The sequence below is a fragment of the Ascaphus truei genome, chromosome 10, assembly GCF_040206685.1.
Source record: "Ascaphus truei isolate aAscTru1 chromosome 10, aAscTru1.hap1, whole genome shotgun sequence".
Taxonomy (NCBI): Eukaryota; Metazoa; Chordata; class Amphibia; order Anura; family Ascaphidae; genus Ascaphus; species Ascaphus truei.
Genome location: NC_134492.1, coordinates 55,502,150 through 55,523,680, shown reverse-complemented (window position 1 = coordinate 55,523,680; position 21,531 = coordinate 55,502,150). Strand labels below are relative to the sequence as shown.

Here is a 21,531-nt window from a genome sequence, read left to right as displayed (position 1 = left end):
ACGGTAGCCATATTTTATACTCCCGGGCGTATATTGGCATTGAATAAGTATCCTCATAAAACAAAGGTAGTGGAGGATTTCACAGCGAGGTGTGTGCAGAACAGAGTTACACAATGCACAAAAGCAGCAAGAGGGTGTGTATTTGTACAGCCAGCCATGTACACAGCGCATTACTATAGAACGCAGCATTATAATCCTGTGTATCGCATATACAAGCTCAGGGTGGGAAGGGGATCCCTGCCCTGCAGAGTTTACAATCTGAGTGGGATGTTGGGAGACTTGTAGGGGAAGGAGTAACCCTAAGCTTGGGCCTGGCCTTGATGGTGGGTACATGCATCTGTGGGAGTTAAGTGGTTACGAGTCCAGGCTATTTGAATGCTTCATTCAGAAGGGGAATTTGTAGATTTCAATGGTGGAGAGATATACAGGGGGGGAGGGGGGCAGTGAGGGGGAGAAGGTGCTGGGTGTTATACTGAGTGTGAGTGAGATATACAGGTGGGGGGCAGGGAGGGGGTGAAGGTGCTGGGTGTTATACTGAGTGTGAGAGATATACAGGAGGGGGGGCAGTGAGGGGGAGAAGGTGCTGGGTGTTATACTGAGTGTGAGGGAGATATACAGGTGGGGGGTAGTGAAGGGGAGAAGGTGCTGGGTGTTATACTGAGTGTGAGTGAGATATACAGGTGGGGGCAGTGAGGGGGAGAAGGTGCTGGGTGTTATACTGAGTGTGAGAGATATACAGGTGGGGGCAGTGAGGGGGACAAGGTGCTGGGTGTTATACTGAGTGTGAGCGATATACAGGTGGGGGGCAGTGAGGGGGAGAAGGTGCTGGGTGTTATACTGAGTGTGAGTGAGATATACAGGTGGGGGGCAGTGAGGGGGAGAAGGTGCTGGGTGTTATACTGAGTGTGAGTGAGATATACAGGTGGGGGGCAGTGAGGGGGAGAAGGTGCTGGGTGTTATACTGAGTGTGAGTGAGATATACAGGTGGGGGCAGTGAGGGGGAGAAGGTGCTGGGTGTTATACTGAGTGTGAGGGATATACAGGTGGAGGGCAGTGAGGGGGAGAAGGTGCTGGGTGTTATACTGAGTGTGAGGGATATACAGGTGGAGGGCAGGGAGGGGGAGAAGGTGCTGGGTGTTATACTGAGTGTGAGGGATATACAGGTGGGGCAGTGAGGGGGAGACGGCGCTGGGTGTTATACTGAGTGTGAGAGATATACAGGTGGAGGGCAGTGAGGGGGAGAAGGTGCTGGGTGTTATACTGAGTGTGAGGGATATACAGGTGGAGGGCAGGGAGGGGGAGACGGCGCTGGGTGTTATACTGAGTGTGAGTGAGATATACAGGTGGGGGGCAGTGAGGGGGAGAAGGTGCTGGGTGTTATACTGAGTGTGAGGGATATACAGGTGGAGGGCAGGGAGGGGGAGAAGGTGCTGGGTGTTATACTGAGTGTGAGGGATATACAGGTGGGGCAGTGAGGGGGAGAAGGCGCTGGGTGTTATACTGAGTGTGAGGGATATACAGGTGGGGGGCAGTGAGGGGGAGACGGCGCTGGGTGTTATACTGAGTGTGAGAGATATACAGGGGGGGGCAGTGAGGGGGAGAAGGTGCTGGGTGTTATACTGAGTGTGATGGATATACAGGTGGGGGGCAGTGAGGGGGAGAAGGCGCTGGGTGTTATACTGAGTGAGAGATATACAGGTGGGGCAGTGAGGGGGAGAAGGCGCTGGGTGTTATACTGAGTGTGAGAGATATACAGGTGGGGGCAGTGAGGGGGAGAAGGTGCTGGGTGTTATACTGAGTGTGAGAGATATACAGGTGGGGGCAGTGAGGGGGAGAAGGTGCTGGGTGTTATACTGAGTGTGATGGATATACAGGTGGGGGGCAGTGAGGGGGAGAAGGTGCTGGGTGTTATACTGAGTGTGAGAGATATACAGGTGGGGGGCAGTGAGGGGGAGAAGGTGCTGGGTGTTATACTGAGTGTGAGAGATATACAGGGGGGGCAGTGAGGGGGAGAAGGCGCTGGGTGTTATACTGAGTGTGAGAGATATACAGGTGGGGGGCAGTGAGGGGAGAAGGTGCTGGGTGTTATACTGAGTGTGAGAGATATACAGGGGGGGCAGTGAGGGGGAGAAGGCGCTGGGTGTTATACTGAGTGTGAGAGATATACAGGTGGGGGGCAGTGAGGGGGAGAAGGTGCTGGGTGTTATACTGAGTGTGAGTGAGATATACAGGTGGGGCAGTGAGGGGGAGAAGGTGCTGGGCGTTATACTGAGTGTGAGAGATATACAGGTGGGGGGCAGTGAGGGGGAGAAGGCGTTGGGTGTTATACTGAGTGTGAGAGATATACAGGTGGGGGCAGTGAGGGGGAGAAGGTGCTGGGTGTTATACTGAGTGTGAGAGATATATATACAGGTGGGGCAGTAAGGGGGGAAGGTGCTGGTTGTTATACTGAGTGTGAGAGATATACAGGTGGGGGCAGTGAGGGGGAGAAGGTGCTGGGTGTTATACTGAGTGTGAGAGATATACAGGTGGGGCAGTGAGGGGGAGAAGGTGCTGTGTGTTATACTGAGTGTGAGAGATATACAGGTGGGGGCAGTGAGGGGGAGAAGGTGCTGGGTGTTATACTGAGTGTGAGAGATATATATACAGGTGGGGGGCAGTGAGGGGGAGAAGGTGCTGGGTGTTATACTGAGTGTGAGAGATATACAGGTGGGGCAGTGAGGGGGAGAAGGCGCTGGGTGTTATACTGAGTGTGAGGGATATACAGGAGGGGGTCAGTGAGGGGAGAAGGTGCTGGGTGTTATACTGAGTGTGAGGGATATACAGGAGGGGGTCAGTGAGGGGAGAAGGTGCTGGGTGTTATACTGAGTGTGAGTGAGATATACAGATGGGGGCAGTGAGGGGAGAAGGTGCTGGGTGTTATACTGAGTGTGAGGGATATACAGGTGGGGGGGGGCAGTGAGGGGGAGAAGGCGCTGGGTGTTATACTGAGTGTGAGAGATATACAGGTGGGGGGCAGTGAGGGGGAGAAGGCGCTGGGTGTTATACTGAGTGTGATGGATATACAGGTGGGGGCGGCAGTGAGGGGGAGAAGGTGCTGGGTGTTATACTGAGTGTGAGAGATATACAGGTGGGGCAGTGAGGGGGAGAAGGTGCGGGTGTTATACTGAGTGTGAGTGAGATATACAGGTGGGGGGCAGGTGAAGGGGGAGAAGGCGCTGGGGTTGTTATACTGAGTGTGAGAGATATACAGGTGGAGGGCAGTGAGGGGGAGAAGCGCTGGGTGTTATACTGAGTAGTGAGAGATATACAGGTTGGGGGCAGTGAGGGGGAGAAGGTGCTGGGTGTTATACTGAGTGTGAGAGATATACAGGTGGGGCAGTGAGGGGGAGAAGGTGCTGGGTGTTATACTGAGTGTGAAGATATACAGGTGGGGCAGTGAGGGGGGAGAAGGTGCTGGGTGTTATACTGAGTGTGAGAGATATACAGGTGGGGGCAGTGAGGGGGAGAAGGTGCTGTGTGTTATACTGAGTGTGAGAGATATACAGGTGGGGGCAGTGAGGGGGAGAAGGTGCTGGGTGTTATACTGAGTGTGAGAGATATACAGGTGGGGGCAGTGAGGGGGAGAAGGTGCTGGGTGTTATACTGAGTGTGAGAGATATACAGGTGGGGGGCAGTGAGGGGGAGAAGGCGCTGGGTGTTATACTGAGTGTGAGAGATATACAGGTGGGGGCAGTGAGGGGGAGAAGGCTGCTGGGTGTTATACTGAGTGTGAGAGATATACAGGTGGGGGCAGTGAGGGGGAGAAGGCGCTGGGTGTTATACTGAGTGTGAGATATACAGGAGGGGGGCAGTGAGGGGGAGAAGGTGCTGGGTGTTATACTGAGTGTGAGAGATATACAGGAGGGGTGGGCAGTGAGGGGGAGAAGGTGCTGGGTGTTATACTGAGTGTGAGAGATATATATACAGGTGGGGGGCAGTAAGGGGGGAAGGTGCTGGGTGTTATACTGAGTGTGAGAGATATACAGGAGGGGGGCAGTGAGGGGGAGAAGGCGCTGGGTGTTATACTGAGTGTGAGAGATATACAGGTGGGGCAGTGAGGGGGAGAAGGCGCTGGGTGTTATACTGAGTGTGAGAGATATACAGGAGGCGGCAGTGAGGGGGAGAAGGTGCTGGGTGTTATACTGAGTGTGAGAGATATATATACAGGTGGGGGGCAGTAAGGGGGGAAGGTGCTGGGTGTTATACTGAGTGTGAGAGATATACAGGAGGCGGCAGTGAGGGGGAGAAGGTGCTGGGTGTTATACTGAGTGTGAGAGATTATACAGGAGGGGGGCAGTGAGGGGGAGAAGGCGCTGGGTGTTATACTGAGTGTGAGAGATATATACAGGTGGGGGCAGTAAGGGGGAGAAGGCGCTGGGTGTTATACTGAGTGTGAGAGATATGCAGGTGGGGGCAGTGAGGGGAGAAGGTGCTGGGTGTTATACTGAGTGTGAGAGATATACAGGTGGGGGCAGTGAGGGGGGAGAAGGTGCTGGGTGTTATACTGAGTGTGAGAGATATACAGGAGGGGGGGCAGTGAGGGGGAGAAGGTGCTGGGTGTTATACTGAGTGTGAGAGATATACAGGTGGGGGGCAGTGAGGGGGGAGAAGGTGCTGGGTGTTATACTGAGTGTGAGAGATATACAGGTGGGGAAGTGAGGGGGAGAAGGTGCTGGGTGTTATACTGAGTGTGAGAGATATACAGGAGGGGGGGCAGTGAGGGGGAGAAGGTGCTGGGTGTTATACTGAGTGTGAGAGATATACAGGAGGGTGGGCAGTGAGGGGGAGAAGGTGCTGGGTGTTATACTGAGTGTGAGAGATATATATACAGGTGGGGGGCAGTAAGGGGGGAAGGTGCTGGGTGTTATACTGAGTGTGAGAGATATACAGGAGGGGGGCAGTGAGGGGGAGAAGGCGCTGGGTGTTATACTGAGTGTGAGAGATATACAGGTGGGGCAGTGAGGGGGAGAAGGCGCTGGGTGTTATACTGAGTGTGAGAGATATACAGGTGGGGGCAGTGAGGGGGAGAAGGCGCTGGGTGTTATACTGAGTGTGAGAGATATACAGGTGGGGGCAGTGAGGAGGAGAAGGTGCTGGGTGTTATACTGAGTGTGAGAGATATACAGGTGGGGGCAGTGAGGGGGAGAAGGTGCTGGGTGTTATACTGAGTGTGAGAGATATACAGGTGGGGGCAGTGAGGGGGAGAAGGTGCTGGGTGTTATACTGAGTGTGAGAGAGATACAGGTGGGGGCAGTGAGGGGGAGAAGGTGCTGGGTGTTATACTGAGTGTGAGAGATATACAGGAGGGGGGGCAGTGAGGGGGAGAAGGTGCTGGGTGTTATACTGAGTGTGAGAGATATACAGGAGGGGGCAGTGAGGGGGAGAAGGCGCTGGGTGTTATACTGAGTGTGAGTGAGATATACAGGAGGGGGCAGTGAGGGGGGGAAGGTGCTGGGTGTTATACTGAGTGTGAGTGAGATATACAGGAGGGGTCAGTGAGGGGGAGAATGTGCCGGGTGTTATACTGAGTGTGAGAGATATACAGGTGGGGCAGTGAGGGGGAGAAGGTGTTATACTGAGTGTGAGAGATATACAGGTGGGGGCAGTGAGGGGGAGAAGGTGCTGGGTGTTATACTGAGTGTGAGAGATATACAGGTGGGGGGGCAGTGAGGGGGAGAAGGCGCTGGGTGTTATACTGAGTGTGAGAGAGATATACAGGTGGGGGCAGTGAGGGGGAGAATGTGCTGGGTGTTATACTGAGGGTGAGAGATATACAGTTGGGGGGCAGTGAGGAGGAGAAGGCGCTGGGTGTTATACTGAGTGTGAGAGATATACAGGTGGGGCAGTGAGGGGGAGAAGGTGCTGGGTGTTATACTGAGTGTGAGAGATATACAGGTGGGGGCAGTGAGGGGGAGAAGGTGCTGGGTGTTATACTGAGTGTGAGAGATATACAGGTGGGGGGCAGTGAGGGGAGAAGGTGCTGGGTGTTATACTGAGTGTGAGAGATATACAGGTGGGGGGCAGTGAGGGGGAGAAGGTGCTGGGTGTTATACTGAGTGTGAGAGATATACAGGTGGGGCAGTGAGGGGGAGAAGGTGCTGGGTGTTATACTGAGTGTGAGAGATATACAGGTGGGGGGCAGTGAGGGGGAGAGGGCGCTGGGTGTTATACTGAGTGTGAGAGATATACAGGTGGGGCAGTGAGGGGGAGAAGGTGCTGGGTGTTATACTGAGTGTGAGAGATATACAGGTGGGGGGCAGTGAGGGGGAGAGGGCGCTGGGTGTTATACTGAGTGTGAGAGATATACAGGTGGGGGGGGGGCAGTGATGGGGAGAAGGCGCTGGGTGTTATACTGAGTGTGAGGGATATACAGGAGGGGGGCAGTGATGGGGAGAAGGCGCTGGGTGTTATACTGAGTGTGAGGGATATACAGGTGGGGGGGTTTCTGGGTCAGGGAATTTTTAACCCCCCCCCCCCCCCTTCCGATGAAGAGGCCACGTTTGCTCCCCGACCAGCCATTGAAATAAAAGCCTTGTGTGAAATGTGATTCTCAGCCATGTCATGAGCTTCCTGTCTACATCTTAAAACTAATACCTCCTCTCCGCCCTTCTCCCCCTCTCCATCCTCCCTTTCCCCCCCCCTCCAAACCCTTTCCCCCCCTCCGCCCCTTCCCCCCCCTCCGCCCCTTCCTCCCCCTCCGCCCCTTCCCCCCTCCCTCCGCCCCTTCCCTCCTCTCCTTCCCCCCTCTCCTTCCCCCCTCTCCTTCCTCCCTCTCCTTCCTCCTCCCTTTCCCTCCATCTCCTTTTCCCCCCTACTTCGCCCCTTCCCCCCCATCTCCTCCCTTATCCCCCTCTCCATCCCCCCATCTCCGCCCCTCCTCCACCCCTCCCCCCCCCCCGTGTAGGAGGAGTTTTACGGGCGGCCGCTGATCCTCGCTGACCGCGAGACGGTAGAACAGGAGGCGGGCGAGATCCTGCGGGACGCGGCGGTTATTGACGTGGCGTTTCTGGTGGTCGGAGACCCTTTTGGGTAAGTGTGACATCGCTGCTCCCCATACATCGAAATGAAAGCGCTCGGCCATTTAACACCTCTACCAAAAATGCTCGTTTTGTGTGTTTAATAGTTCTCAGAAATGTAGTTGTGACGCACTGTATCCGTAGCTTTAGTAAGACTCCAGTAATGGCAACGGGTTATACAGTGGTAATTACTCAATTCACCATGACCGCCATTTTTAAAACCCACCTCACATAAAAGAAATCCCCTGAAAACCGAACCCCTACACACACACACACCTACCTACACACACACCTACCTACACACACACACACCTACCTACACACACACACCTACCTACACACACACACCTACAAACTACACACACCTACAAACTACACACACACCTAAACCTACCCACACCTACAAACTACGCACACCTACACCTACAAACCACACAAACACCTACCTACACCCACACCTACAAACTACACACACACCTACACTTACCTACACACACCTACCTACACACACCTAAACCTACCCACACCTACAAACTACCTACACCCACCTACACACACACACACCTACCTACACACACACCTACCTACACACACACCTAAACCTACACACACCTACCAACACACACACCTACCAACACACACACCTACCAACACACACACCTACCTACACACAACTACCTACACACACACACCTAAACCTACCCACACCTACAAACTACACACACCTACAAACTACACACACACACCTAAACCTACCAACAACCACACCTACAAACTACACACACACACACATCTACACCTACCCACACCTACAAACCACACACACACACATCTACACCTACCTACACACACCTACCTACACACACCTACAAACTACACACACACACCTACAAACTACACACACACATCTACACCTACCTACACCCACACCTACAAACTACACACACACATCTACACCTACCTACACCCACACCTACAAACTACACACACACACACACACATCTACACCTACCTACACCCACACCTACAAAATACACACACACCTACACCTACCTACACACACACCTAAACCTACCCCCACACACCTAAACCTACCCACACCTACAAACTACACACATACATGTACCTACACACACCTACCTACACACACCTACAAACTACACACACACACACCTACACCTACCTACACCCACACCTACAAACTACACACACACATCTACACCTACCTACACCTACAAACTACACACCTACACCTACTTACACACACACACCTACCTACACACACCTACAAACTACACACACACCTACAAACTACACACATCTACACCTACCCACACCTACAAACTACACACACCTACACCTACCTACACACACATCTAAACCTACACACACACACCTAAACCTACCTACACCTACCTACACACACACCTAAACCTACCTACACACACACCTACCTACAAACTACACACCTACCTACACCCACACCTACAAACTACACACCTACCCACACCTACATCTACCTACACACACACCTACACACCTACACCTACCTACACACACACCTACCTACACACACCTAAACCTACCTACACCCACAAACTACACACACACACCTACACCCACACCTACAACCTACACACACACACATCTACACCTACCTACACACACACCTAAATCTACCTACACCTACAAACTACACACACAAATCTACACCCACACCTACAAACTACAAAAATTGCAAAAGGGCAATTAAATTAGCAAAAATGGATAATGAAAAAAGGATTGCAATAGAAAGTAAGATCAACCCTAAAAAGTTCTTTAAGTAACTTAATAACAAAAAAACGAGAAAAGAAAATATAGGACCCTTTCAGTGTGAGATGGGTAGGCAGATTATTGGAGATGAGGGAAAAGCAGAGGTATTAAACAAATTCTTTGCCTCTGTGTTTAAGGCCTGGGACATAGTAAGTCCAAGCTCGCTAAGGCGGGCTGAGCCGATGCACAAAGCACCTGCATCTGCCATCAGAGCGGAGGCTCTGAAACTTTGCCGAGACAGGCAAATTTCAAATTTGCCGCTCGGGAAAGCGATGTGAGCGGTCACGTGACCGCTCACATCCAATAGGAGCGAGGGACTAGCCCCGCTCCGCCTCCTGGCACGCCTCAGCTCCGCCCCCGCCTCCGCCCCCAGAGAGCGCTCACTGCCTCGCCTGCAAGGACAGGAAAAAGCTCAATTTTGAGCAGGCGCGGCTGGAATGTCTATGTCTCAGGCCTAACAGGGAAGAATCCATTTCAACTGTAGTGCGGCAGGAGGAAGCCACAATCTCTATATTAACGGACAATTGGTTAACTGAGGAAGAAGTTCATAAGCGGCTTGATAAAATTAAAGTAAATAAGGCACCTGGCCCCGATGGCATACATCCAAGAGTTCTCAAGGAGTTAAGCTCAGTAATAGCCAAACCATTATATTTAATATTCAAGGACTCCATTTCCACAGGCTCAGTACCACAAGATTGGCGTAAAGCAGATGTGGTGCCAATATTTAAAAGGGGCGCTAGATCACAACCGGGGAATTACAGACCTGTAAGCCTGACTTCAATAGTAGAGAAACTACTTGAAGGTTTAATACGGGATAATATTCAGGAATACCTAATGGAAAACAAAATTATTAGTAATAGTCAGCATGGATTTATGAAGGATAGATCTTGCCAAACTAACCTTATTTGTTTCTTTGAGGAGGTAAGTAGGAATTTAGACCAGGGTAATGCAGTTGATGTGGTCTACTTAGATTTTGCAAAGGCTTTTGATACGGTTTCACACAAGAGGTTGGTGTACAAAATAAAGAACATTGGACTCAGTAATAATATATGCACCTGGATTGAAAACTGGTTAAAGGACAGACCACAGAGGGTTGTCATAAATGGAACTTTTTCAGGTTGGGCTAAAGTCGTGAGTGGAGTATCTCAGGGATCGGTACTGGGACCCCTGCTTTTTAACTTGTTTATTAATGACCTTGAGGTTGGCATCGAGAGCAAAGTCTCCATCTTTGCTGATGACACTAAATTGTGTAAGGTAATAGAATCAGAGCAGGATGTAATTTCTCTTCAGAAGGTTTTGGAGAGACTGGAAACGTGGGCAGGTAAATGGCAGATGAGGTTTAATACAGATAAATGTAAGGTTATGCATTTGGGATGCAAGAATAAAAAGGCGACTTACAAATTAAATGGGGATAAATTGGGGGAATCCTTGATGGAGAAGGATTTAGGAGTGCTTGTAGACAGCACGCTTGGCAATAGTGCCCAATGTCATGCAGTAGCTGCAAAGGCAAACAAGATCTTAAATTGCATGAAACGGGCAATGGATGGAAGGGAAGTAAACATAATTATGCCCCTTTACAAAGCATTAGTAAGACCACACCTTGAATATGGAGTACAATTTGGGGCACCACTCCTTAGAAAAGACATTATGGAACTAGAGAGAGTGCAGAGAACAGCCACCAAATGAATAAAGGGGATGGACATTCTAACTTATGAGGAGAGGCTAGCTAAATTAGATTTATTTACATTAGAAAAGAGGCATCTAAGAGGGGATATGATAACTATATAAAAATATATTCCGGGACAGTACAAGGAGCTTTCAAAAGAACTATTCATCCCACGGGCAGTACAAAGGACTCGGGGCCATCCCTTAAGGTTGGAGGAAAGGAGATTTCACCAGCAACAAAGGAAAGGGTTCTTTACAGTAAGGGCAGTTAAAATGTGGAATTCATTACCCATGGAGACTGTGATGGCAGATACAATAGATTTGTTCAAAAAAAGGTTGGACATCTTTTTAGAAAGGAAAGGTATACAGGGATATACCAAATAAGTAAACATGGGAAGGATGTTGATCCAGGGAGTAATCTGATTGCCAATTCTTGGAGTCAGGAAGGAATTAATTTTTCCCCTTAATGGGGTTTTTTGTTTGCCTTCCTCTGGATCAATAAGTAAGTAAAGATATAGGATAAAGTATCTGTTGTCTAAATTTAGCACAGGTTGAACTTGATGGACCTACGTCTTTTTTCAACCTTATCTACTATGTAACTATGTAATCGGGAGCCACCCGGATCGGAGCGCTGGCCAGAGCATCCTTCAGAGCCTGGAACGCCGTCCCACACTCGGAAGACCAGGCTACCAGCACCGGGAGCCGTTTCCTGGTTGTCAGTCAGGGGCTTGGCCAGGGTGCTATACTGGGGCGCAAACTAGCCGGTAGTACCTAGAAAAGCGACAACATGCTTCTGAGTGCAGGGAACTGGCCAGTCCACTATTGTCTCCACTTTGAATGGCTCGGGCTTGAGGTGCCCTATCCGGTGGTCTGCCATGCCAACTTGGACGGCTTTAGTTTAAGGCCAGCCTCCCTGATGCTATCTAGGACCGCTGCTACATGAACCAAATGAGTGTCCCAGTCATCACTAAACACAGCTGTGTCGTCCAGAGAACCCCTAGCATAATCCTGCATCCCTTCCAGCAACCGGTTGACAAGGCGCTGAAAAGTGGCCGGCGCATTCTTCATCCCGAACAGCATGACCGAAAACTGGTACCAGTCACCAGGGTGATGAAAGACGACTTTTTCTGCGCCTCCTGGGTCCATGGGATATGCCAGTACCGTCTGGACAGCTCCATGGCGGTCAGATACCTGGCCCTGGCAAGCTCGTCTAAGAGCTCATCCATGCGGGGCATGGGATAGGCATCTGTCACGCTCTGGGCATTGAGCTGCTGGCAGTCCACACAGAACCGAGTAGCCCATCTTTCTTGGGCACCAAGAGAAGAACAGCCTCTGGGGAGGAAAGTGGAGCACTGCGCAGGGCAAAAGTACAGGAACCAGCACACCATAGGTTAAAAAACTACGTTATTAAGCAACTAGGGGAGACACCCACAGTGGAGCAACCACCCACTCTGACGCGTTTCGGGCTGCTTGGATGCACGCTTGCACGGATCGCTTTCACTTCATACAAACAGTGAGTGTACTGGGTTACTGCCTGGCTGATTACTGACTGTGTTACCTATATGTTCTGTGGCTCTATCTGAGTGTGGTTGGTTAAAAGGGGACACTCTACCACTGGTATATGTGTCTCCCCAGTACCCTATAAATCCCACTCTGTGGTTTAAGCCTGTTAGATTTGGCGGTCACATGTTTATGAACTATAGGTTGTGATGACACATCATGTCAGTACTCCTATTCAATATATTGGAGCAGCTTTAGAGGGACTTATGCACCCAGGATCAAGATTGCTATTATCCGTTATATAAGGGATTTATTGGATGTTATGTGTCATAAGCCTGTGATTCGTCTCTGCTGCACCGTGGATGGACTTTGTCCTTTTTTTCATTCTTGGGCACCAAGACTACCAGCGAAGCCCAAGGACTCTGAGACTGGGAAATTACCCCTAAGGCCAGCATCTCCTCAACCTCTTCCTCAATGCTCCGCTTCACCTCCGCAGAGACCCTGTACACGTTCTTGTGTACAGGGGTCAGTGATCGGTTAGATGAGTCCTGTCTGGCTTATCCGTAAGTAGGACCCGGTACTCCTCTATCAGCTCTTACGTCCGCTCCTGCTGAGGAGCTGCGAGTTGGGGACCAATCCCCACATGCTCCACTCAGCCTATTTATGTGGTAAGTCCGGTGCCTACCTGCCTCTGGATCCAAGTTTACCACATAATTGCACTCATTCATCCACCGGTGAACAACGCCGGGAGAGGGAGAGCTGGATAAACGTGTTATCGATGATGCAATCAGACAGTGGCATGCTTGTCTTCGCCTTTCATCACTTTGAATACACACACACACCTCAAATTTTATAGTTAACTTAGTGTTTCAGATTAGATTATAACTCTACACACTAACTTCACACATCAACTGCACACACTGCACACTAACCGTGCACACCCAACGTACACTAACGGCACGCAACACACCCCGCTCGCCACACCCTGCGCGTACCCCACACACCTACCCCCCTCACACACCTACCCCCCTCACACACCTACCCCCCTCACACACCTACCCCCCTCACACACCTACCCCCCTCACACACCTACCCCCCTCACACACCTACCCCCCTCACACACCTACCCCCCTCACACACCTACCCCCCTCACACACCTACCTCCTCACACACCTACCCCCCTCACACACCTACCCCCTCACACACCTACCCCCTCACACACCTATCCCCTCACACACCTACCCCCTCACACACCTACCCCCTCACACACCTACCCCCTCACACACCTACCCCCTCACACACCCACCCCCCTCACACACCCACCCCCCTCACACACCTACCCCCCTCACCCACCCACCCCCCTCACACATCCACCCCCCTCACACATCCACCCCCCTCACACACACACACACCCCCCTCACACACCTACCTCCCTCACACACACCCCAAGTATCTATCTGTCTGCTCAAGCACACAATGGGGTGTGGTTGTACACAAAAAAATTAAATGTAAAAATAACTATAAACACACACACACCTCGGTCCCACATGGGGCAGACCCGGTGCTTCTTCAGCTGCTCTGTGTTGTTCTCCTGCACTGTAGCAGTTCAGTGTCCCTGGCATTCCATCTCTCTCTCGCTCTAACCCCTCCCCCGTCTCTTACCCCCGCAGAGCGACAACGCACAGCGACTTGGTCCTGCGAGCTGCCAAGGCCGGAATCCCGCACCGTGTCATTCACAACGCCTCCATCCTGAGCGCCGTCGGGTGCTGTGGGCTGCAGGTGAGTGTGAGCAACCCCATCACTGTCAGAGAAGAGCCCCCTCCCCCCTCAAAATCCCATGCGACTGGGGAGAGAGAAAATGGCAGCTAGAAATCCCTTGAAGTTTTCATGCCAGTCTGATGTCTCTGCCCTCACTTGGGAGAGAGAAGCCGGAGACGAGCAGAGGATTCTGGGAGAGTCTCCCTTCCACAGCGGCCAATTCCTACAATGTGTATGTACGTACACACATTCACCCATACAAACCAATTAGATTGTAAGTTCTTGGTAGCAGGGACTCCTATTCTGAAATGTTACTTTTATGTCTGAAGCCCTTATTCCTATGACCTGTTATTTGTATTATTTGTTATTTATATGATTGTCACGTGTATTACTGCTGTGAAGCGCCAGGTACACTAATAGCGCTACATAAATATACATACATACACACATGCATACATTATCTCAAGAATGAAATTGTCTATATCCTAATTAATAAGAAACGCCTGATTGAAAGCAGCAAAACGTTCAAAATCCTGCCCTTCTTTTTTTTAAATAAATCTGTTCTGTAGCAGTAGTAATAATAGCGTTAATATGCAGTGCTCTTTCTCCCAATGGTACTCAGTGTCACGATCACACTACAGCGCGCGGTACGCAGCACTTAGGAATGTTACAGTCCCTGCCCCGCAGAGCTTACAATCTATGATTGTGGTGCCTGACACACAGGGAGATAGTGATTTGCCCAAGGTTACAAGGAGCTGACACCAGGAATCCTCTCCTTTAGTTACTGCGCTGTGACGCTTCTCTTTCCTTTAGTTACTGCGCTGTGACGCCTCTCTTTCCTTTAGTTACTGCGCTGTGACGCGTCTCTTTCCTTTAGTTACTGCGCTGTGACGCGTCTCTTTCCTTTAGTTACTGCGCTGTGACGCGTCTCTCCTTTAGTTACTGCGCTGTGACGCGCCTCTTTCCTTTAGTTACTGCGCTGTGACGCCTCTCTTTCCTTTAGTTACTGCGCTGTGACGCCTCTCTTTCCTTTAGTTACTGCGCTGTGACGCGCCTCTCCTTTAGTTACTGCGCTGTGACGCGCCTCTCCTTTAGTTACTGCGCTGTGACGCGCCACTTTCCTTTAGTTACTGCGCTGTGACGCGTCTCTCCTTTAGTTACTGCGCTGTGACGCCTCTCTTTCCTTTAGTTACTGCGCTGTGACGCGTCTCTCCTTTAGTTACTGCGCTGTGACGCCTCTCTTTCCTTTAGTTACTGCGCTGTGACGCTTCTCTTTCCTTTAGTTACTGCGCTGTGACGCGTCTCTCCTTTAGTTACTGCGCTGTGACGCCTCTCTTTCCTTTAGTTACTGCGCTGTGACGCGTCTCTCCTTTAGTTACTGCGCTGTGACGCCTCTCTTTCCTTTAGTTACTGCGCTGTGACGCTTCTCTTTCCTTTAGTTACTGCGCTGTGACGCGTCTCTCCTTTAGTTACTGCGCTGTGACGCCTCTCTTTCCTTTAGTTACTGCGCTGTGACGCGTCTCTCCTTTAGTTACTGCGCTGTGACGCGCCTCTCCTTTAGTTACTGCGCTGTGACGCGCCTCTTTCCTTTTTTTTTTTTTTTTTTAATCTGTGTTTATTTTAATCAGTGGTCAAACCTGGCAAGGTGTCAAATTGGAAGAACTTCTCCAATGTGTGCTTTTGAAGAAATGGATGCGCAGTTCTGGAGTCCTCCACCACAGGTGGACGCGGCCAGATCTGGGATCGCCAGGAAGACAACATTACCAGTGGAGGGTGCTACATTTTTCAGAGATCCTATGGATAGAAGAATACGAAAGGCGCTCAGAGAATCCTTCGTAGTGCTGGGGGCGTCTTTCAGACTCGCGGTGACAATTACGTCAATATCCCCTGCAGTGAAATTGTGGATTTCCAATGTAGTGGAAGCTCTTGCTAAAGGGGTTAAAAGATCTTCCTTTACCGGTGCGCTTTCAGAAAGGAAATTAGCCACGTAATTCATTGCAGAAGCATTGTTGGATCAGTCCGGCTGTCTGCTCGGTTCATGGCATTGTCAGTAGGAGCCAGAAGACCTCTCTGGCTTAGGCCATGGAGTGCGGATTCCGCATCCAATATTAACCTGTGTGGATTATCCTTTGAAGGTCAACTGCTGTTTGGTAAATGATCGGTTACCCTAATTGAAAAAGCATCAGGAGGAGAGAAGACCACAGTGTTTTCCCAGTGCTACGACTCAAGCCGATAGATTCAATAAGAGGGATATGAGAGCCTGTAGACCAGGCAGGGGCTTCACTAGGTCAGCACCCTGGAAGGGAGGGCAGAGTAACCTTTTCCTTGCCCCAAAAGGAAGAAGTACTCCCTTTCGAGGCTCTAGAATCACATGAAACGAGTCGTCTTGGGTTTGGGGCAGAATCTGCTCTTTCCCAGACGCTTGGACGCAGTCAGTCACAGGCTCATGGGTGATCAGCATAGTCAGCCGAGGCTATTTTCTGACATTTCGGATAGTGCCCGAAAGAAATAATTGTATGAGGTCCAAGAGTTCAAGAAACAAGGAAGCTTCTTTAGCCTTAAAAGAAAGCTTAAACCGTTCACTCAGTGCAGAGCAATAAAGCCAGTTCCATCACACCAAAGGTTTGAAGGCTTCTACTAAGTACTATTCCTGGTACGAAAGAAGAACAATTCTTTGCCGTAGGCGAGCATCTTTATCAATTCGCTGTGCTTCCTTTCGGTCTCGCAACCCTGCCAAGAACTTTCACGAAGGTGCTAGTGACCTTAGTTGCCGAGCTAAGGAAAGAGTCGAGGCAACATTTTCATTATCTGGACAATATGTTCATAAAGGCACAGGACAGAAGTTTGCTTTTGCAACATCTTGCAAGGGTGATACATTTTCTAAAAGCACATGTATGGGAGATACACGAAGCCAGGAGTCATCTCATTCCCTCTAAAAGAAAACTTAGGTTCCTGTGAGTCCAATCCTGCACGGGAAAAGCAGCGTTTGTGCTTCCCAACGACACAAGACAAAGTCTCACATAAGATGTAAAATCCATCAGTAACAGCGATCACATAGAAGCTATACAATATATGTATATAATCGGCGTCTTACCTTCCACTATATAAGTAGTCCGGTGGGCCAGGAGGCACGTGGGTATCCCAATCCAATTTCCCGTGTCAGTGGGACAAAGTAAGAAGGGATCCGCGTCAAATAATCCGATTAATAAATCGGGTAAAAATATTCACTGATATGGTGGGACCAGGAAGAAAATGTAAGATGCGGGCAAACTCTGATAGACCAAGGTCGGATTGTGCTGACCACAGATGCAAGTGGTTAAGGTTGGCGGGGCTCAACTCGCTCCTCGCTCGGCACAGGGAAAATGGCCCGTCATAAAGAAAGCTGTTCCATCAAACATCTCCGAGATAAGAGCAGTAATGCGAGCAATGTTCCTTTCACAATAAATACTGTAGAAGGCAGAAGCTTACAGATCAGGTCAGACATCACTACTGTAAAAGGGTTAAGTTGCTCCGCGCTAACGTGGATACTGTAAGGGATCCCTCTTGCAGCCTTAAGTCTGGGAGGGGGTTCCACACGTCCCCTATAAGAGTGAGCTCCCACAAGGGGGGCTCACAGACAAAGAAAACAATAGGCAGACAGGCGCACTGAGGGGTATGAACAATTTATTAATCTAAGACAGTGGGCAAGGCATCCACTGATACAGAATAAAACAGCAATAGGACAAAGTATAGCAAAAATGCGGCAAGATTTAACAAAAAACGTTTAAAAAACGGGACTGGTAAGTGCAACAGTATGATCGGTGTGGAGCAAGGGGTAACCACAGGATCTAGCTACGCACTACAGAAAGGATCCGGACCAATCTGAGTACTTACCCTGCTAGAGACAAGGGGACCCGCTCCCACCAGCTGCAATAACTCCACAGGAACTGCCACCACGTGACCTCTACGCGTTTCGCACGCTTAACGTGTTTAACGTACTTAAAGGAACAAGGAGCTCCGTGTTACTGGGCCTATCTTCAACTGGGTGAAAAAAACCTCTACATTGCCTTACAGCAATATATATTCCAAGAAGTTTCAATACAGTGGCAGACTTTCCAAGTCGATGAACAGTCTCGCCAGGGGAATAGTCTCTAGCAGACCACATCTTTTGCCAGATTACTCAAAAGTGAGGCGTAACACAACGAGAGCTGATAGTGGCAGCCAAAAACACGAAGCTGGTGACCTTCTGTTCAAGAATTCCTCAGCCTGATGCTTCTTACATAGACACTCTCTCGTTCGATTGGAAGTTCCAACTAGAATACATCTTCCCTCCAGTACATCTAATAGCAGTTGTACTGCGGAAGATAAGGAAAGACAGAGCAGACAGTGGCGATCATTCTTTTCTGGCCACACACGGCATGGTTTCCCTTGCTCGTCAACATGGCAAAAGTCCAAAAATGGGAATTACTGATATCTCCTATCACAGTGACCGATTTAGCATCCCGATCCACAGAGCCTGTCTTTAACGGCATGAAGGTTGAGTGGAGACTCTTGCACAGGGAGGGCCTATCAAAAAAGTTGTGAAAACGTTTAATGCAGGCAAGAAAGGCCTCTACCTCCAAAACCTACCATAGAATATGGCAGCGTTTTTATCAGTGGCTCAGCATCGAGCAAATCGACAACTTAAATCCATCAATTCCATCGATATTGGAATTATTACAGAAGGGACTTGACCGAGGTCTTAGTGCCAGTTCCTTGAAAGTTCAAGTGTCAGCCTTATCAGCGTTACTGGGCAAACAGTTGCCCACACTGGATTTAATATCACGTTTTTTCCAGGCAATTCGCTGCATAAAACCTCAAATTAGAATGCCAATCCCTTCTTGGGATTTCCTCTACATGTGCTCACAAAGGCAGATCTCACAAACGTAACGTGGAACACGATTTTCTTGGTAGCAGTTACTTCAGCTCGTAGAATAAGTGAACTGCAATCTCTATCAGGAAAGGAGCCATTCTTGGTGGTCCATCAGGATAAAGTCGTACCAAGTCAGTTCTTCAGTTTTTGACAGAAGTGGTATCGTTTTTTCCTTTTAAACAAGGAAATGATCCTTCCTTCATTTTGTATGAAACCATCAAATGTTAGAGCCAATTTTTACATTCATTGGATGTTGTCAGATGTCTGAAGATAGATCTGTCCAGAACAGAACCGGTGAGAAAATCGGACAGTCTGTTCGTTCTTCCAGTAGGCAAAAAAAAAATTACAAGCAGCTTCAATAGCTACTCGGATCACGGCAGCCATTAGAAAGTCTTACGTGGTGCAAATCAGGCAACCTCCAGAACCACTAAAAGCTAATCCCACCAGATCCATGGCTGCTTCGTGGGCAGCAAAGGCTCAGGCTACTTCGTGGGCAGCAAAGGCTCAGGCTGCTTCGTGGGCAGCAAAGGCTCAGGCTGCTTCGTGGGCAGCAAAGGCTCGGGCTGCTGCGTGGGCAGCAAAGGCTCAGGCTGCTGCGTGGGCAGCAAAGGCTCAGGCTGCTTCGTGGGCAGCAGAGGCTCAGGCTGCTGCGTGGGCAGCAAAGGCTCAGGCTGCTTCGTGGGCAGCAAAGGCTCAGGCTGCTTCGTGGGCAGCAAAGGCTCAGGCTGCTTCGTGGGCAGCAAAGGCTCAGGCTGCTTCGTGGGCAGCAAAGGCTCAGGCTGCTTCGTGGGCAGCAAAGGCTCAGGCTGCTTCGTGGGCAGCAGAGGCTCAGGCTGCTTCGTGGGCAGCAAAGGCTCAGGCTGCTTCGTGGGCAGCAAAGGCTCAGGCTGCTTCGTGGGCAGCAAAGGCTCAGGCTGCTTCGTGGGCAGCAGAGGCTCAGGCTGCTTCGTGGGCAGCAAAGGCTCAGGCTGCTGCGTGGTAGCAAAGGCTCAGGCTGCTTCGTGGGCAGCAAAGGCTCAGGCTGCTTCGTGGTAGCAAAGGCTCAGGCTGCTTCGTGGTAGCAAAGGCTCAGGCTGCTTCGTGGTAGCAAAAGCTCAGGCTGCTTCGTGGGCAGCAAAGGCTCAGGCTGCTTCGTGGTAGCAAAGGCTCAGGCTGCTTCGTGGGCAGCAAAGGCTCAGGCTGCTTCGTGGGCAGCAAAGGCTCAGGCTGCTTCGTGGGCAGCAAAGGCTCAGGCTGCTTCGTGGGCAGCAAAGGCTCAGGCTGCTTCGTGGGCAGCAAAGGCTCAGGCTGCTTCGTGGGCAGCAAAGGCTCAGGCTGCTTCGTGGGCAGCAAAGGCTCAGGCTGCTGCGTGGGCAGCAAAGGCTCAGGCTGCTGCGTGGGCAGCAAAGGCTCAGGCTGCTTCGTGGGCAGCAGAGGCTCAGGCTGCTGCGTGGGCAGCAAAGGCTCAGGCTGCTTCGTGGGCAGCAAAGGCTCAGGCTGCTTCGTGGGCAGCAAAGGCTCAGGCTGCTTCGTGGGCAGCAGAGGCTCAGGCTGCTTCGTGGGCAGCAAAGGCTCAGGCTGCTTCGTGGGCAGCAAAGGCTCAGGCTGCTTCGTGGGCAGCAAAGGCGCAGGCTTCTCCTCTAGACCTTTGCAGAGCGGCAGTATGGACGCCCATAAACACATTAATTATGTTCTTTCATTTAGATGTTCAGGCCTCACCAGGCGCGGGCTTTGGCCATAAAGTACTGCACCGGCTGTCATTCAAAAAATTCAAGGACGTTTGCATTATTTATGTTTTTCGTTTTTTTACGCCCACCCTGTTGATACTGCTTGGGCATTGCCCACTGATACTGCTTGGGCATTGCCCACTGATACTGCTTGGGCATTGCCCACTGATACTGCTTGGGCATTGCCCACTGCCATGGAGATGCTCAGGAAAATAGAAAATTGTTTCACAATCTTCTCCTACCTTTCTTTCCCTGAGTAATAACTCATGGCGCTGTGCACCAGTCGCCCAAAGACATAAAGATGTATTAATATAGGAGTTCTAAGCTGCAGCTATGAAATTCAAGACTACCTGTGCGGAGGACACGAGTGACTATATGTGGGGCCTTTTACAGGTGTAAGTCTTTAATTTGTACTATCCCAGGTAGGAGGAGGGACTTAACCCGTTGGTGCGCACTGCCATGGAATATTACTCACGAGAAGACAATTACGGTAAGATTGTGAAACAATTTTCTATTTTCTTCCCCTTCAGAGTCGTGGCTGATTTTATAGAGGTTTTCCTCCAGGATTTACCTGGACTTTGCACCATCCATTCTCCCCTCTATCCTGTCAAGTCTCCCAGTCCCTGCTGGAGAAGCGTCCCCATAACATGATGTCCCCACCACCATGCCTGACCGTTGGGATGGTGGGGACTGGGTGATGTGCAGTGTTGAGCTTGTGCCGGACGTAACGCTTGGAATTAAGACCAAAAAGTTCAATTATTATCACGTCTGACCACATCCTTTGTCCACACGTCTGCAGTATCATTTATATGCTTCTTCGCAAACTCCATACGTGATTTAAGATGAGTATTTTTGAGAAACGTTCTTTCTTGCCACCCGTCCATACAGGAGAGCTTTGTGTAGGGACCGACATACAGGACAGCTTTGTGTAGGGACCGACATACAGGACAGTTTTGTGTAGGGACCGACATTCAGGACAGCTTTGTGTAGGGACCGACATACAGGACAGCTTTGTGTAGGGACCGACATACAGGACAGCTTTGTGTAGGGACCGACATACAGGAGAGCTTTGTGTAGGGACCGACATACAGGACAGCTTTGTGTAGGGACCGACATACAGGACAGTTTTGTGTAGGGACCG

At 50.4% G+C, this 21,531-nt stretch overlaps 1 protein-coding gene across 4 annotated transcripts in view; it reads left to right on the top strand.

Annotated features, from left to right (window-relative positions):
• Window positions 1-21,531, top strand: part of DPH5 (diphthamide biosynthesis 5) — a 45,457-nt gene that overhangs the window by 1,700 nt on the left and 22,226 nt on the right. For all 4 annotated transcript variants that reach the window (XM_075616977.1, XM_075616979.1, XM_075616978.1 and 1 more), the window contains exons 2-3: window positions 6,947-7,071; window positions 13,706-13,814. In XM_075616977.1, coding sequence (XP_075473092.1) covers window positions 6,947-7,071; window positions 13,706-13,814 — 234 coding nt within the window. The remainder of the gene's footprint in view (window positions 1-6,946; window positions 7,072-13,705; window positions 13,815-21,531) is intronic.